The 17,938-nt window shown below is 37.9% G+C and overlaps 1 protein-coding gene across 7 annotated transcripts; it reads left to right on the top strand.

Moving 5' to 3' along the window:
- Positions 1-786: 786 nt before the first annotated feature.
- LOC131149139 (fasciclin-like arabinogalactan protein 7) lies at positions 787-3,009 on the top strand. Of its 7 annotated transcripts, none has more exons than XM_058099273.1 (3): positions 822-1,015; positions 1,117-1,223; positions 1,976-3,009. In XM_058099273.1, exon 3 carries the CDS (start codon positions 2,003-2,005, stop codon positions 2,807-2,809), a length of 807 nt encoding a protein of 268 aa, XP_057955256.1. In that variant the 5' UTR covers positions 822-1,015; positions 1,117-1,223; positions 1,976-2,002; the 3' UTR covers positions 2,810-3,009. The 7 variants fall into 7 exon arrangements, with proteins under 7 accessions (XP_057955254.1, XP_057955256.1, XP_057955255.1 ...); XM_058099275.1 differs by having other exon boundaries at positions 824-1,015; positions 1,161-1,223; XM_058099271.1 differs by lacking the exon at positions 1,117-1,223 and having other exon boundaries at positions 787-1,015.
- Positions 3,010-17,938: the final 14,929 nt, after the last annotated feature.

The raw sequence follows: 17,938 nt of genomic DNA on the forward strand, positions 1-17,938 counted from the left end.
GGAAGGGAATCTAGGAGATTTGTGATGGATTTTTATTTTATTTTCTATTTTGTTAAGTTGAAATTGTTATTGTGGTTATAGATTCCATGCATGTGACAAAATGATTGAGGCATTTTTTAACTATATGGATTGCAAATTGCTTAGGTTCTTAATTTCAATTTGATCAATGATTTAATAATAAATTTTATGTGTTGCGCAGGCCGAGTAAAAAATTGAATAGAGTTGAATATCAATTTTTGATTTTATGTGTGTTTATATGTGTTTTTATTAATTTCAAATTAACAAGGATACCCAAAACGATGCACTTTAAGAATTTTAAGAAAAATATGCTGTCAAAAAAAAATTACGAAATAGTCGGAATGCAACACCGAACCGAAAATAAAAGATCTTACGGTACATGAAAATTGTCGAAAGTGCCTCGGTATATGACACCCAATCTTACCTTCTTGGTTAATAAATTAGTCTTCGATATACACAAATGCGTCATCCTCAGGACACGCTATTTTCAAACTCAATGAAAATGTGTGACGGATCTTATTTGTGTGTGTTTAACTCAAATTCATCTTCAATTTAATACAAATTTGAAATTTGCATCACAGGAAAGCTCAGCCCGCACATGCTCTACGTAGAGCGGAGACCTTAGACATTGCAAATTCTCGTGAGATGCGAGGTGGGAAATTCTGGATGATGATAATGATAGGGTTGGTGCCACCTCAAGCGTTATATTTAATTTCTTTATGGAAAAAAAAAAAAACAAATTTGCTGGGAGGTTGATTTGGAAATCCCACCCTACATAAGCCCTTGTCTTTAAAGTCTCTCCTATAAAAATGCTTCCTTTTACCTCCAAGGAATAACCTAACCTTCTGTCATTTTGTTTTTGTTCTCTCTCTCTCTCTTTTTCGCCAGCTGCCACCCCCACTTATCTTCCTTGTCAGTCTATTCTTTAAATAAGGCTTCAGATTTTTCTGCCTGGGTCATACACCACTGCCTTTCTCTCTGAATTTCTCTTCATCAGGTCAGTGTTCTCCAGGCTCTGCTCTCATTTGCATCCCTTTTTTCACCTGTGCTCGTTTTAAGAACTTGATGATTTATCGCTCTTAGTGATTTTTTGCGTAGATGGGTCTGCTTTTCTCTGTTGATGTTTTCGTTTTCTGGATTAGTTGATCTAGATCTGCAACTTTGGTGCTGTTGCTGTAGCACATTGTGTTGTTGACCTTGTGCAGGTTCGTTGGGTTGGGGTTGACTGGGGGGAGACTTGTACTGTGTGAAGATGGGGACACAAGCGCTTTTTAAGAATCAAAGATGCAATTTTCACTGATATGGGGTTTTGATCTCGTTTTATAAGTGTGATTTTTATCTTGTGTGGTATTTGGCACGTGTCTTGTACAAGGAAATAGATTACATTTACAATGATCCTTTCATGGAGTGCACTCTGTTAGTCTTCGCATTTCAATTTCGTCTGTAGTTACTGTTCATTTTGGATCCCCTTCAGAACTTCGTATTTTTAAATTTTTTTTTGGGGTATTTCCTTCTCTAGTTTTTCTGTATCTCAAGATCTGCGCTTTTATGAATGCTTGCTGTGCTTCTTTGTTTTGGCGATTGAAAGAAATGTGTAAATGGGATCTTATCTGTGTTTCTAGAAACATAAGTTTCTTGCAGAGGTTTTGTGAGTTGGGTTTTTTGAATAACTTCAATCTGGTGTCTAAAGAGTGTTAGATGCATATTTTCATCTGGTTTCAGAAATGATGTTTCAATCTTAGGGAAACTTTCCCTATTGTCTAATTGAATGAATTATGAAAATTTTAATCTTAGATAAATATACAATTTTTTCTTTTGTCATCCACTTCGTAAGTTCACATCTTACTACCCACACTGATGCACATATGAATCCAGAGGAAATTAAATAAGAAAGCAGAACTAGTTTGAACAAGTCATTTATTGTATGATATGGATTAGCGGGCTTTGTTTCTTGCAGGGATTTTTGGAGAGTTTGGCCACCACAATGGATATAACAAAACTTGTGATAACCATGGATTTTGCCTTGATTTTTTTGGTTAGTACTGCAATGGTGCTTCTGTGTTCGCCATCAGCTTATGCTCAAGCTGCTGGGCCTCCGGTACCGATCCCAACTCCAGCGCCAGCTCCCGCACCAGAATACGTAAACCTCACATATTTGCTCAGTGTAGCTGGCCCATTCAAAACCTTCCTTGGTTACCTCCAGTCCACCAAAGAAATCGAAACCCTTCAAAACCAAGCCAACAACACTGAGCAAGGAATTACCATCTTTGTACCCAAAGATGAAGCCTTCTCATCTCAAAAAAAACCCTCACTGTCCACTCTTAAAGGAGATCAGCTAAAAAATATCATCCTCTTCCATGCCTTGAGTCAGTACTACAGTCTAGCTGACTTCAAGAACCTCAGCCAAAAAAGCCCTGTGGCTACCCTTGCTGGAGGGCAATACGCCCTAAATTTTACCGACGACTCAGGGACTGTTCACCTTGATTCAGGATGGTCCAAAACAAAAATTATTAGTAGTGTACATTCAACTAATCCCGTGGCATTGTACGAGATCGACAAGGTCCTTCTTCCTGAAGCTATTTTTGGCACTGATATCCCTCCAACACCAGCACCCGCACCGTCCCCTGACATTACCCCAGCTGCAGATACACCAGGTGAATCAAAAGGAGGAAGCACGCCTTCTCCTGAATCCTCATCACCTTCTGCTTCTTCTTCTCACAGGATTATCATCAGCTTGGGCTTGATTCACTTGGCTATGGCAATTTCAGCTGTTCTAGTTTTATTCTTGTGAGGGGAAGAGAATGTATTGGGGCTTTAATTTAATTCTGTAAGAGCATATATCCATATTTGTTTCAATTGCTTTGATTTTAAACCATTTTTTGATCATGTATGTCATTGTAACCAAGTATGAGCATGTTGCTTCTTCTCTTATCTTTTTGCTATCTTTTTTTTTAATATTCAAATGGCCTTTGGCCCCCGTTTGTTTTTCAATTGGAAAGTGTCATGCTCTGTAAAGTTTCATGAAAAGAAGCTGGGTAACATGCCACAAACCAGCAGATGCAGCCTGATAAAAAATTTTAAACTATTCTTTTCCTGATCACTGATTAAGTCATCATTGAGCTTTCTCCCAGATGAAGTTGTTACTTTCAACAACTCAGAAAACTTCATAAATCTAAATCAAGTTGCTTTTTAACAAGATGCTTTTGTCGGTCTAAACAACTTTAAGGAGTTCTAATCCTTTTAGCCTGTTCAAAAGGAGATATGGCGTTTGTGCTGCGTGCAATTATTAACAAGTTTCTGGGGAATGGACTGATGACAATTGGTGTACGGTTGCTTTCTGCAGTTGGTTAATGGTTAGACCAGTAATAATGAGATCAAAAAGAGTGGTCAACGGTTGGGATTTGCAGGACATTTGATTAAATTGGTTTGATCTTTTACCTTAAGTCATCATTGAGCTTTGACAAGAAAAATAGAAGCGATCTATTATGACTATAAAATGAGCAATTGAGGAATAATCACATAGGCAAGAGGCGGTACGAAGGTAAAGAGTTTTCTATATTTCTTGTGGGCTCTTTGGTATAAGTAATGTTTCTCTACTTTGGTCTCAAATCATCCACCATCAACTTAGCTATAAGTTTCTCTTCTACTTCACTACTTGTTGCCTTACTCTCTCCCTTAGCTTTGTCCAAACGATAAAAGAGTGTTGGTGTACTTCAACTTTTGAACGTTGTGCAAATTTTTGAGAGAGAAATAGACATGGTATATACTAAAGACAACACATTGTTAACCTGTTGTACTAGTTATACCAATTAGGAGGTTAAATGTAACACCCCGAAAATTCTATATATATATATATATATACATTTTACTTAATAAATTCTGATATCACAAACTATAAACAAAGTCAATTTGGACTCAAAATGGGGTACCGGGGATATACCTGTTCATAAATACATGTCAATTGTGCAGTGAAAAACATGAAATACCTGAACTTTATACAGAATACCAGAGTCCTACTAACTTCATAATTATATATATACATTCCCAAAAATCTATAGAAATATTCTAGGGATTCACACAAAATCCCTCTTCCAACTCAAATACTTACCCTGCAGTTAGGGCAGTACCAAAATCTCCTCTATCTCGGAGCTCGCTCCGCTCGTTTGTTTAAGTTTTCTGAAATGTTTGAATTTTGGGGTGAGACACCTTTCAGTAAGTGGGATAAATTAGCATCAGTGTGTGGCACATGAATTCTATTATGTTATAAACATGTACTGTACATAATTATTTGCATATGATAAATCAAGTAAATCTGTTCTGTATAAGTCTGAAGAAATCATATTTCAACATAAACATACTGTGTCATAATAAATTTCTGTATGTATATAAATCGTGTGCTATATCTATATGATACTGAAATTATCCCTAGAATGGATAACTAGCTGATATCATGTATTACTCCCATATGATTGGGTTGTACAACCCGTAGGCGTGACCTAGCAATGGTTGTTTAACATGCTAAGCCAAAACTGACTAGTTTGTAAGTACGATTGGTCTGCCCAGCCTAGTTCGGATTGCCATGGGAGCACACCACTACACTTGGCTCAATCGACTATCCATACACCGACACTCTAACTGAGACGTGTGGTGGCACTACTTTGAACTGATAGCTATGGTACCGTACTCTGAAACTAAATTAAGTCATCCAGGTTCTGCTATCATAAAATACATTTCATAAATAAATGTAATATAACTGTTTCATGGTTCTATGTAAAATCTGTCATAATATGTTTCTGAATAAACTGTTATAAATATAACTAGTCACGGCATCTGAGCCGGTTGAAATATCACGACATCTGGGGCGGTTGAAATGTCATGGCATCTGGGCCGATTGAAATATCACGACATCTGGGCCAACTGAATTATCACGACATCTGGGCTGATTGAAATATCACGGCATCTTGGCCGACAAAAATATCATAATATACTAAAAATATCATAAGTTCTGTACTATTTATAGATTTTCTAAAAATTCATTATAAAGACATGTTTACTCTATGTAACCATAAAATAACCTGACATGCTGATATCTGTAGTAAAATATTTATACTCATACCACACAAGTGAGTGCTATTCCATAATATGCTATCTGTCTGGAACAGTTATATTTTTCTGAGAAATAATATTAAATTTGTTTCCATAAATCTAAATATCCAGATAATTAATATATATAATTTTTGAATCGAATACTGTATTTTAAAACGGTAATCTTTCTGGAAATACCTGACATAATCTATTCCCTTACCTGTTTTCTGGAACTATGCCTACAGGGAATTCAATATTATGTTTGCAGCACCCACACAATGCATGCATTCATAAACCTTAATTCAATCAACTTAACCCTAGAATAACGGTCATTCAACATACCTATGCCCACATATTATCAATAATTAACTGAATTTTTAAGAATAACCTCCTTACCCTAGTTTTGGAGTAGTGTCTGAAATGCTCGATTCACAAAATTACTCCTATTAAATTACAGAGAATGTTGCTAGGATCTCGAAATAATGTTCCTTCTTTGATTCAGGCTTAAACCGAGCGAGAAATCGAGGAGAGAAGGTGTGAGAGTCGCAGCCCTAAGAGAGAGAAAGAGAGAGATTTGAGTTTTAAACAAATAAAATGACTTAAACCCTTTATATAGGGTTGCTGGCGCAAGGGAAACTGTCGACGATTTGGCCTTTTTAACCAAACCTTTTCACCTTTACCTGACTGCAGCAATCGAAAACCATCGACGATTTTCTGCTCCCCCACCAAACTTTCGATGGTTTGGTCTACACCAAACCAAATTCCTCCTTTTCCTGTATTTTCTTACTATTCCTATTTTTCGGGTCGCTACATTCTCCCCTCCTTACAAAAATTTCATCCTCGAAATTTGTCATCTTTCATTTGCACCAATCTTAAAGAAAGACGCTGAAATTTTATTAATTACCCTTACTTATGGCGGAGGAATATCGTCATTATATGTATGGTTCTAGGAGATTACAATAACTAAATCAAAACTCTCCCAAAACCAATTCAAATAAAAAAATATTACATTCAACTAATTAACCTGCACAAAAATTTACTTATATACATGATTTCTTACTTGAACCATTACCTTTCCCTGGCTAATGCTGGATCCCACTAAACAAATGTGGGTATTTATGATGCATTTCCTCCTTTAAATCCCACGAAGTTTCCTCAACTGCATGACTCTTCTAGAGTACTTTCACCAGTGAGATTTTCTTGGTGCGTAATTCCTGCTCTTTATGATCTAAGATTTGAACGGGCACTTCATCATAAGATAAGGTCTTGTCAATCTCTAGTGCCTTATAACTTATTATATGAGATGGATTTGAGATGTATTTCTTCAACATGGATACAAGAAATACATCATGAATTCTGGATAGCACTAGGGGTAACGCTAATGTAATAACTCGAAAAATTTACACAGGATCTCGTCAACGAATACAGGGAGTTTCTCGATGAGCACATAAAGGGGCCTCGTCGACGAAGCCACGCCTCGTGGACGATAAGATACCGAGAAGGGTTTTAAGCAGTCTGAAATTCGTCGACGAGGAAGGAAGGTTCGTTGACGAAATTCCTTAAGGACTCGTCGACGAGATGACGTTTCTCGTCGACGAATCCGAGCCTATAAATACTTCTAAAAAATTGGATTTTGGCAGAATTTACAGCACATGAATCTTCTTTTTCTCTCTCTACGCCCCTCTCCCCTTGTCTCTTCGATTTCGGGTCTATTACTCACTGGATTGAAGATCTGAGGCTACCATGACGCTTTTGACGAAGTTCTCTACAAGTCTGCTAGAGCTGATCGTTGGTGAAGTTAGTTTGGAATTCATCCCAAACTCAGGGGTGTTGAGTGGAGAACCCTGCGGGTGTAGGGCCAGAGTTCAGTGAGGGCTTTTCAGAAAATAGGTAAGGGAAATATGCTATGCTAGGAGATTTACTTTCGTTATCAGAAATTTTATATATATATATGCATGTATACTAGTTATTATACAGAATACGAATTTTTAAAGTATGTGTGGCCTGAGTAGATATTATCTAATATGGAGTTTTATACACTTTTTTAGTATATCAAGTTGTACAGATATAGTTAGATATTTATAGATTTTATACAGACAGAATGTGTATACATATACAGTTTTTATTTAAATAATTACACAGATATATATATATATATATATATAGCAATATGCAGATGTTTATTCAAATCAGTATATACAGAGTATATAGAAAGTTATGTTTTCCTAAATGCCATAACACTCAGAGTATACAAATAGATTATACAGACAGATGATACAGTTTTAGCATCAAGATGTTACAGATATTACAGTATTTACAGTATAAAGTTATAGTGTTATGGTTATTTTGGAAACATGATGAAAACAGTAAAAGAGTATATATATATATATAGTATTAGATCCCTGTGAAAAGATTATAGATAAATACAGATACAGAATATAGAGTACGGTACCGTTGCTAATACAGATAGAGTGCAACCACATATCTCAGATAGTGTATGGGTGCCATCAACTGTGCCTGGAGAGTATGCAGCTCCTCAGTTCGCTGGGTTGAGGGGGCCAGTTTAATGAGGTAGCAGCCAGTCCTGCGCCTAGGAGAGTATGCAGTTTGGCCGGACTGAGGTAGTATAGAATATAATGACTTTCTTAAAGGGCCGACCAGGTTAAGTCTTGCCTACGGACCCCGTAACCCTGTCATGAGGGGTCAAATCATGACATACAGAGTTCCAGATATAAAAGCACGGTAATGTTTATGTATACAGTTTTATAGTATTTGATAAATATAGTATGATACTAGTAGTATGAAAAGTAGAAAAATGTAAGATACGCTTTGCAAACTTATCATTTTATTACAGTTCAGATGTTATTTGAAGTATATATGTAACTTAGTTGCCACACACTAGTAATAACATATTTTCATTTACTGAGCGCCGATTCACCCTATTATTTTAACATTTTTTAAGTGAGCCAGTTAGGCGAGGAGATCAGGCTCATAGATAAAGATTTTTTGATTACCCTGGTTGTAGGGTGAGTTTGTGATAGAGTTTTGTATTTTTGGATTAGATGATACTGGAGGGAAATGTTTTATGACTATAGTTTGTATGTACTAAATTCTGGTATTGTATAGTATATGTGGTTGTATGACTTATGTTTCCGCTATGTATATATATCTAAAATGATATAATTTTGAGGTTATTACATTTTGGTATCAGAGCCTAGGTTGTTAGATTCTGTGCACTTTAGAGTGCAGCGGGAACCAATACCAGAATATAGGAAAAATGATTTGAGGTTTTGTTCTGTGGTCTAGAAACAGGATTTTCGTGGTGGTTTCTATGTTTTTCCTGAGATGATGATTTTAAGAAAGTTATAGTAAACTATCGACGAGTCGTGTGTTTGGGTTGCATGATTGGATTTTGGGATTAGGATCAGGGGAATGGTTAATAAAGGATTTAAAATTCAAGTTAAATGAGATATGTTAGGTCTGTATGGGGAATAGGATTCTGAAACGCTGTTCTATATATTTGCATGATGGACCTAGGAGGTAGTAGCGCTCATGCCAGTGGTGATGATGGAGCTGGTCCTTTTGGCGCAAGAGGTGGAGATTCAGATAGTGTAGTTCAGCAAGTTATGGTTGAGATAGCGCGGAGCTCTAGAGAGCAGGGAGGCCCATCTCCAGTTCAGGGATGTACTATAAAGAAATTTATGAAGATGAATCCGTCAACCTTTTCTGGAGTGATTGACCTTGCAGTTGCTGAGAAATGGATGTAGGAAGTAGAGAAGATTCTGACAATACTTCACTACACCGACGAGCAGAGAGTGTTGTATGCTACATATAGACTGGCAGGGGAGGCTGAGAGGTGGTGGACAACTACTAGACTATTGGAGGAGCAGAGTCTATACCAGTGCTGTTGACCTTGGCTCGATTCAGGGAGGTGTTCTTCGATAGATACTATCCTACCTCAATCAGAGAGACTCAAATACAGGAGTTCCTGAGTCTATCTCAGGGGCCATTGACTATCCAGCAGTATGCCGCGAGATTTATCGAGCTATCGCGTTTCTGCCCGTATATTGTCCCCGATGAAGTGAAGAAGGCCAGACTGTTCGAGAGAAACCTGAGGTGAGATATTTACAGACAGGTGGCAATACTGAGGATCCAAGATTTCTCAGAGTTGGTTGTCAGGGCTATCATAGTAGAGGAAAGTTTGCTAAGGGAGACTGAGATGCAGAGTTAGAAAAAGAGGACTGCACCCTCTATTTTTCAGGTAGGTCCTAGTCGAGGCCCTTGGAAAGGAGGTAGATCTGGTGAAGGCCAGAGGCAGATGGTAGAGCACGGGGGATTTCAAGGCAGACAACTTCCTGTGATTTGTCTTAGATGCAAACGGAGGCAACTTGGTGAGTGCCGGCTGGGGGAGAATGTCTATTCGCGTTGTGGGAGGCCCGACCATATGGCTCGATCGTATCAGATGCCGTCGAATTATGCACTGGCTCCTAGGTCGTTTGGGGAGGATACCAGGCGCCCCACGGAGGCTAGCAGAGCAATACTGTGCCGACGAGGGTCTACGTGTTGACACCAGGTGACGCTGAGACGGACGTGGTCACAGGTACCATTATTGCTTTCCCATATAAAATTGTTGTTTTTTTTGATATAGGTGTCACCCACTCTTTTATATCGACGGGGTATGTTCGAATAACTAGGGTAGATACTTAGCTATTAGATGTAGAATTATCTGTGAGTACACCGATGAGATCTGTGGTAAAATGCAGGAAGATGCTTCGGAATTTTTTAGTAAGTATTCAGAAGAGAGTGTTGTTAGATGATCTTGTGGTTCTAGATATGTAAGGGTTTGATGTGATATTAGACATGGACTGGTTAGCTACTTATCACGCCAGTATAGATTGCCATCAAAAAGTAGTGATTTTCAAACCCCCGGGCGAGTAAGAATTTAGATTTGTGGGTTCACGTGTACGTGTCTCACCACAGTTGGTGTCGGCTATTTAGGAGAGGAGATTGTTACATGATGGTTGCCAGGGGTATGTTGCATACATAAAAGAATTACCAAAAGAAGAATTAAAATAAGCTTATATACTAGTAGTGAGAGAATTTCCAAATGTCTTTTCAGAAGAATTGTTTGGTTTGCCGCCTGACCGTGAGATTGAGTTTACTATAGATCTGTTACCGGGATCTGCACTAATATCTAAAGCATCGTACCATATGACTCCAATTGAGTTGAAAGATCAGTTACAAGAATTGCTAGACAAGGGGTTTATCAGGCCCAGTGTGTAGCCTTGGGGAGTACTAGTTTTATTCGTAAAAAAAAAAAAAAAGATGGAACCATGAGATTGTGCATTGATTATAGGGAGATAAATAAATTGACAGTCAAGAATAAATACCCTCTTCCTAGGATCGATGATTTATTTGATTAGCTTCAAGAGACCCGAGTTTATTCTAAAATTGACTTGCGGTCGGGTTACCAGGTGAAGGTTAGAGCAGAAGATATATTGAAGACCGCATTCTGTACCGGATATGGGCATTACGAGTCTCTAGTGATGCCACTTGGGTTGACTAATGCACTAGCAGTATTCCTAGATTTGATGAATCGGGTGTTCCACCAATACTTAGACCAGTTTTGTGGTTGTGTTCATTGATAATATACTTGTCTATTCGAAAAGTTTTGAAGAGCACAAGCATCATTTGAGACTGGTGTTGCAGGTATTAAGGGAAAGAAGATTGTATGCAAAATTCAAGAAGTGTGAGTTTTGGTTAAGGCACGTTACCTTTCTCGGCCATGTGATCTCTAAAGCAGGAGTATCAGTTGATCTGAGTAAAATAGAAGTAGTACTGAATTGGGAAAGGCTAGGAAATATTCAAGAAGTCAGAAGTTTTTTAGGATTGGCAGGCTATTACCGACGCTTCGTGGATGGCTTCTCCAGGTTGTCTGGTCCGTTAACACGACTTACGAAAAAAAATGTGAAGTTTGATTGGACCGACGACTATGAGTAGAGTTTTCAGGAGTTAAAGCGGTGGTTAGTTTTAGCTTGGACATTAGCTATCCCGTCAGGGGAGGACGAATTTGTGATATACAGTGATGCGTCCCTAAAGGGACTTGGTTGCCTATTAATGCAGCACGAGAGGTTTTTTGCGTATGCATCTAAACAGCTTAAAGAATATGAGAAGAATTATCCTGTCTATAATTTAGAGCTTGTTGTGGTGGTATATGCTCTCAAGATCTAGAGGCATTACCTATATGGTGGGAAGTGCGAGATTTTCATGGATCCCAAGAGCCTGAAATATTTCTTTACTGTAAGGAACTAAATATGAGATAAAAAAGGTGGTTAGAGCTTATTAAAGACTATGACTGCACCATTAGCTACCATTCAGGGAAGACAAATGTAGTGGTAGATGCTTTGAGCAGGAAATTAGGGGGACTTGTGCTGACAACTATGAAAATTCAGCATTCAATTCTGATGGATTTGGAGAGGTTCAACATAGAATTGATAGAGAGTCCTAAAGCAGTCATTGCCAGTCTAGTGGTTCAGCCTACGTTATACGAGAGAATTAAAGTAGTTCAGGGTGATGATGTAGAGTTGGCAGAGGTAATGGCTAAGGTGCAAAATTGTCAGGGTGAGGAATTCAACATATCAGATGATGGAGCCCTGTGATTCCATAATAGGCTCTGTGTTCCTGTGGATACCGAGATCAGGAGAACTATATTAGAGGAGGCTCACAAATCCCTATACACCGTATATCCAGGTAGCACTAAAATGTATCGAGATCTACGAGAGTACTTTTGGTGGAGTGGAATGAAGAGGGAGATAGCCGAGTTTGTTCAGCAATGCTTGATGTGCCAGCAGGTTAATGATGAGCACTAGAAACCTGCAGGACAGTTGTAGCCATTGTTCATTCTAGAGTGGAAATAAGATCACGTTTCGATGGATTTCCTTATGGGCTTACCGTTAGTGCGTCAGGGATTGAATGCGATTTGGGTGGTTGTTGATTGTCTGACGAAGACCGCTCATTTCATCCCTATTAAAGTTGGTTATTCCATGGACATGTTAGCGGAGATTTATATTCAAGAGATAGTTTGCGTCCATGGTGTGCCAGTATCCATAGTCTCGGACCGAGATCCTCGGTTTACTTAACGATTCTGAAAAAGTTTTTAGGAGACTATGGGTACACAGTTAGCATTTAGCATTGCATTTCACCCTCAGATAGATGGGCAGACTGAGAGGATAATTCAAACTTTAGAAGATATGCTTCGTGCTTGCGTGCTTGATTTCAGGGGTAGTTGGATCCAGTTTATGTCGTTAGTCGAGTTTACTTATAATAACAGCTACTAGGCTAGCATCGGTATGACACCTTACGAGGCATTGTATGGTAGGAGATGTCGTTCTCTTCTCTTCTGGGATGAAGTAGGTGAAAGGCAAGTGTTGGGTCCAGAGATTGTACAACAAACGTGTGATAAGGTCCGACTAATTAAAGAAAGAATCAGCACCACACAGAGTCAGCAGAAAAGTTACGTAGACACTCGCCGCCGGAAACTAGAATTTGATGTGGGAGATCGAGTATTTTTTAAAATAGCTCCTTTGAAAGGAGTTATGAGGTTTGTAAAGAAGGGCAAGTTGAGCCTTAGGTATATTGACCCTTTCGAGATACTAGAAAGAATATGGTCAGTTGCCTATAGGCTAGCTTTGCCGCCAGCTTTGGTTAGAATTCATGACATGTTTCATGTTGCTATGTTATGGAAATACGTCCTAAACCCATCCCACATCATTAGCTATACAGAAATAGAGTTTAAGGATTCACTAGCTTATGAAGAAGCACTGATACAAATCCTTGACAGAAAGACACAAATACTGCGCATCAAAGAAATTCAGTTAGTAAAAGTTTTGTGGAAGAATCACACTACAGAGGAAGCTTCTTGGGAGCTCGAGGAGTAGATCAGACAGAGATATTCGTAGTTGTTCCAAGAGGTGTAAAGGTAATCAAGTAAAGTATAATAGTTAAATTGTGTTTCTTTTGCAGGTACATGTATTGATTTTAAATAGTGGAAAGTTTTTAGTTTTATATGTGTAATCTCCTAGAACATAGAATGTAACCACGGTATTCCTCCGCCATAAGTGAGGGTAAGTAATAAAATAAGTAGACCCTTCCTTTACGGGATGATGAAGTGTATAGATAGTGTTCAACCCAGATAGTAAATTTTGAGGACGAAATTTTATAAGGAGGGGAGAACGTAATAACCTGAAAAATTTACATAGGATCTTGTCGACAAATACAGGGAGTTCGTTGACGAGCACATAAGGGGGCCTCGTTGACGAAGCCATGTCTCGTCGACGAGAAGATACTGAGAAGGGTTTTAAGCAACGTGAAATTTGTTGATGAGGAAGGATGGTTCGTCGACGAAATTCCTTAAGGACTCGTCGACGAGATGACATGTCTTGTTGACGAATCTAGGCCTATAAATACTTCTAAAAAATCAAATTTTGGCATAATTTGCAGTGCAAGAATCTTCTTTTTATCTCTCTACGCCCCTCTCCCCTTCTCTCTTCGATTCTGGGTCTGTTGCTCGCTGGATTGAAGATCTAGGGCCACCACGACCCTCCTGACGAAGTTCTCTACAAGTCTGCTAGAGTTGATCGTTGGTGGAGTTAGTTTGGAATTCATCCCAAACTTAGGGGTTTTAAGTGGAGAACCATGCAGGTGTAGGACAAACTTCAGTGAAGGTTTTTCAGAAAATAGGTAAGGGAAATATGTTATGCTAAGAGATTTACTTTCGTTATCAGAAATTATATATATGCATGTATACCAGTTATTATACAGAATATGAATTTTTAAAGCATGTGTGGTCTCAATAGATATTATCTGATATGGAGTTTTATACAGTTTTTCAATATATCTAGTTGTACAGATATAGTTAGATATTTATAGATTTTATACAAACAAAATATGTATACATATACATTTTTTATTCAAATAATTACACAAACAAATATATATATATATATATATCAATATACAGATGTTTATTCAGATCAGTATATACAGAGTATATAGAAAGTTATGTTTTCCTAAATGCCATAACACTCAGAGTATACAGATAGATTATATAGACAGAGTATACAGACAGATGATACAGTTTTAGCATCAAGATGCTATAGATATTACAGTATTTACAGCACAGAGTTATAGTGTTATGATTATTTTGAAAACATGATAAAAATATTAAAAGAGTATATATAGTGAAAAGATTACAGATAGATACAGATACAAAATATAGAGTACGGTACCGTTGCTAATACATATAAAGTGCAATCTCATATCTCAAGATAGTGTGTGGATACCGTCAATTGTGCTTAGAGAGTATGCAGTTCCCTAGTTCGCTGGGTTGAGGGGGCTAGTTTGACGAGGTAGCAGCTAGTCCCGCGCCTAGGAGAGTATGCAGTTTGGCCAGGTTGAGGTAATGTAGAGTATAGTGACTTTCCTAGAGGGCCGACCAGGCCTACGGGCCGCACAACCTTGTCATGAGGGGTTAAATCATGACATACAGAGTTCCAGGGATAAAAGCACAGTTATGTATATGTATACAATTTTACAGAATTTGATAAGTATAATATGATACTAGCAGTATGAAAAGTAGAAAAATTCGGATGATACAATTATGTTTTAAACTACGAAAAATGTAAGATATGCTTTACAGACTTATCATTTTATTATAGCTCAGATGTTATTTGAAGTATATAAGTATATATGTAATTTAGTCACCACACACTAGTAATAGCATATTTCCACTTACTGAGCGTTGACTCACCCTAATATTCTAACATTTTTCAAGTGAGCCAGTTAGGTGAGCAGATCAGGCTCGCAGATAGAGATTTCTTGATTACCCTGGTTGTAGGGTGAGTTTGTGACAGAGTTTTGTATTTTTGGGTTAGATGATACTAGAGGTAAATGTTTTATGACTATAGTTTGTATGTGCTGAATTCTGGTATTGTATAATATATTTGGTTGTATGACTTATGTTTCTGCTACATAGGTATGATTGTATATATATATGAATGATATAATTTTGAGGTCCTTATAGCTAACCTGTAGGCAATTGGACCACAATATATATAAATAATATAATTTTGAGGTCGTTACAACTAACCTGTAGGCAATTGGAGCAATTCTTTCCAATATCTTAAACGACTCAATATACCTAGGGCTAAGCTTACCCTTCTTTCCAAATCTCATAACCCCTTTCATTAGTGCAATTTTTAAGAACATATTATCACCTACATCAAATTCCAGAGTTCGTTGATGGGTATCTGCATAGCTTTTTTGTCAGCTCTGAGTTGTTCTAATTCTTTCCTGAATAGGCTTGATTTTCTCAGAAGCTTGTTGTACCATTTCTGGCCTCAATATCTGCTTTTCTCCTATTTCATCTCAATATAACGAAGATTGACATCTCTAACCATATAATGCCTTATATAGGGCCATCATAATGCTGGCCTGGTAGCTATTGTTGTAAGCAAATTCCACTAATGGCAGGTATTGAATCCAACTGCCTCCAAAATCTAGCACACAAACACGCAACATATCCTCTAGTATTTGTAGTCCTCTCTATCTGTCCTCGATTTGAGGATAAAAGGTTGTGTTAAAAGTCAACTAGGATCCCAGAGCTCTCTTTAAACTTTTCCAGAACTGAGACGTGAAACGTGAATCTTGGTCAGAAATGATGGACATAGGCACTCCATACAATATGACTATCTCCTGTATATACAGTTCTTCCAATCTACCCATGGAGTAGTTAACTCTGATGGGAAGAAAATGAGCAGTTTTCGTCAATTTATAAACGACTACCCAGATGACGTCTTGTCCATGAAGTGCCGGTGGTAACTTGCGATGAAATCCATAGAAATATGCTTCCACTTCCCACCGGTCTCTAATGTTCATCTTTCACCTACTAACATGTCAAATACTGTTCGACATATTCAACAATTTCTCTCTTCATATTGCTCCACCAAAAGGATATCTGCAAATCCCTGTACATTTTCATACTTCGTGGATGTATTGTATACAGGGAATGACGTGCCTCTACCAAAATAGTATTTTTAATTTCGGCATCATCAGGTACACACAACCTACTACGAAATTTCAGAATTCCATCATCTGAAATATTAAAATTAGCTCCCTGTCAACTCTGCACCTTATCTCCGATCTTTACTAATTCTACGTCTTGCATCTGTGCAATCTTAATTTTCTCCAGTAAAGTCGGCTAAAATACCAGATGAGCAATTAATGCCTGATGACTACCCTTTACTAGCTTTACACCAAAACTTTCTAAATCTATTATGATATGAGGTGCAGTTACTATTGCTGATATAGATGCGCACCCTGATTTACGGCTCAACGCATTAGCTACCACATTGGCCTTCCCTGGGTGGTAATTGATGATACATTCGTAATCTTTAATCAATTCCAGTCACCTCCTTTGCCTCATATTCAGCTCCTTCTGCATGAAGAAATATTTCAACTCTTATGATCTGTAAATATTTCACACCTTCCACCATACAGATAATGTCTCCAAATCTTTAATGCGTACACTACTGTAACCAACTCTAAATCATGCATAGGGTAATTCTTCTTATACTTTTCAAGTTGACAAGAAGTATATACTACAAATTTCCCTTATTGCATTTGCACGCATCTGAGCCCCTTTTGAGATGCATCATTGTAGATTACGAATCCACCATCTCCTGATGGAATAGTCAAAATTGGTGCAGTGATGAGTCGCTGCTTCAATTCTTGGAAGCTTTGTTCACAATCGTCATTCCATTCAAACTTAGCATTCTTCTTTGTTAGCCTTGTCAGAGGCCCTGATAGCCTAAAAAATCCCTTTACAAATCGGCAATAATATCTCTCTGGTCCTAAGAAACTTTTGATCTCCTGAACATTCCTCGATTTCGTCCAATTCACCACCACTTCTATCTTGCTTGGATCTACAGAGATACCATCCCCAGATACCACATGCCCAAGGAATGTAACTTTCTCTAACCAAAATTCATACTTCTTGAATTTGGCATACAATTCCCTTTCTCTAAGTATCTGAAGTATCAACCTCAAATATATCTTAGGCTCCTCGAGACTCCTCAAATAGACCAATATATCATCAATGAAAACCACTACAAACTAGTCTAAGTACTGATGGAAAACTTTGTTCATTAGGTCTACGAATGCAAGAGGAACATTCTTTAGTCCGAATGGCATAACCAAAAATTCATAGTGGCCATACCGAGTTCGAAACACTATCTTGGAAACATCTTCTTCTTTGACCCTCACTTGATGGTACTCAGAGCGAAGATCAATCTTAGAATAGACTCGTGTTCCTTAGAACTGATCAAACAAGTCATCAATATGGGGAAGAGGATATTTGTTCTTAACTATCACTTTATTTATCTCTCTATAATCAATGCACATCTTCATTGACCTGTCTTTCTTCTTTACAAATAGAACTGGTGCTCCTTAGGGCGATACACTAGGACTGATAAATCTTTTATCTAATAATTTCTGCAACTGATCTTTTAGTTCTTTTAATTCTGTTGGAGCCATTCTGTAGGGAGATTTAGAAATCAATGTTGTCCTTGGAAGCAAATCAACGGCAAATTCAATCTCACGGCCAGGAAGTAATCCAAGCAGTTCCTTTGGAAAGACATTTGAAAATTCCTTCATTGCTGGAATATCGGTAAGTTTTAGTTCTTTCTCTGGCATTTCCTTCACACAAGTTATGTATCCTTGACATCCATCCAGGAGTAGCCTCCTCGCTTGAATAGCTGACATTAGTTGTGGTGAGGAA

This window comes from Malania oleifera, chromosome 2, assembly GCF_029873635.1.
Source record: "Malania oleifera isolate guangnan ecotype guangnan chromosome 2, ASM2987363v1, whole genome shotgun sequence".
Lineage (NCBI taxonomy): Eukaryota > Viridiplantae > Streptophyta > Magnoliopsida > Santalales > Ximeniaceae > Malania > Malania oleifera.

What these genes read in the sequence shown, in the direction of transcription:
- LOC131149139 (XM_058099272.1), top strand. Translation starts at nt 1,943, where the DNA reads ATGATATGGATTAGCGGGCTTTGTTTCTTGCAGGGATTTTTGGAGAGT.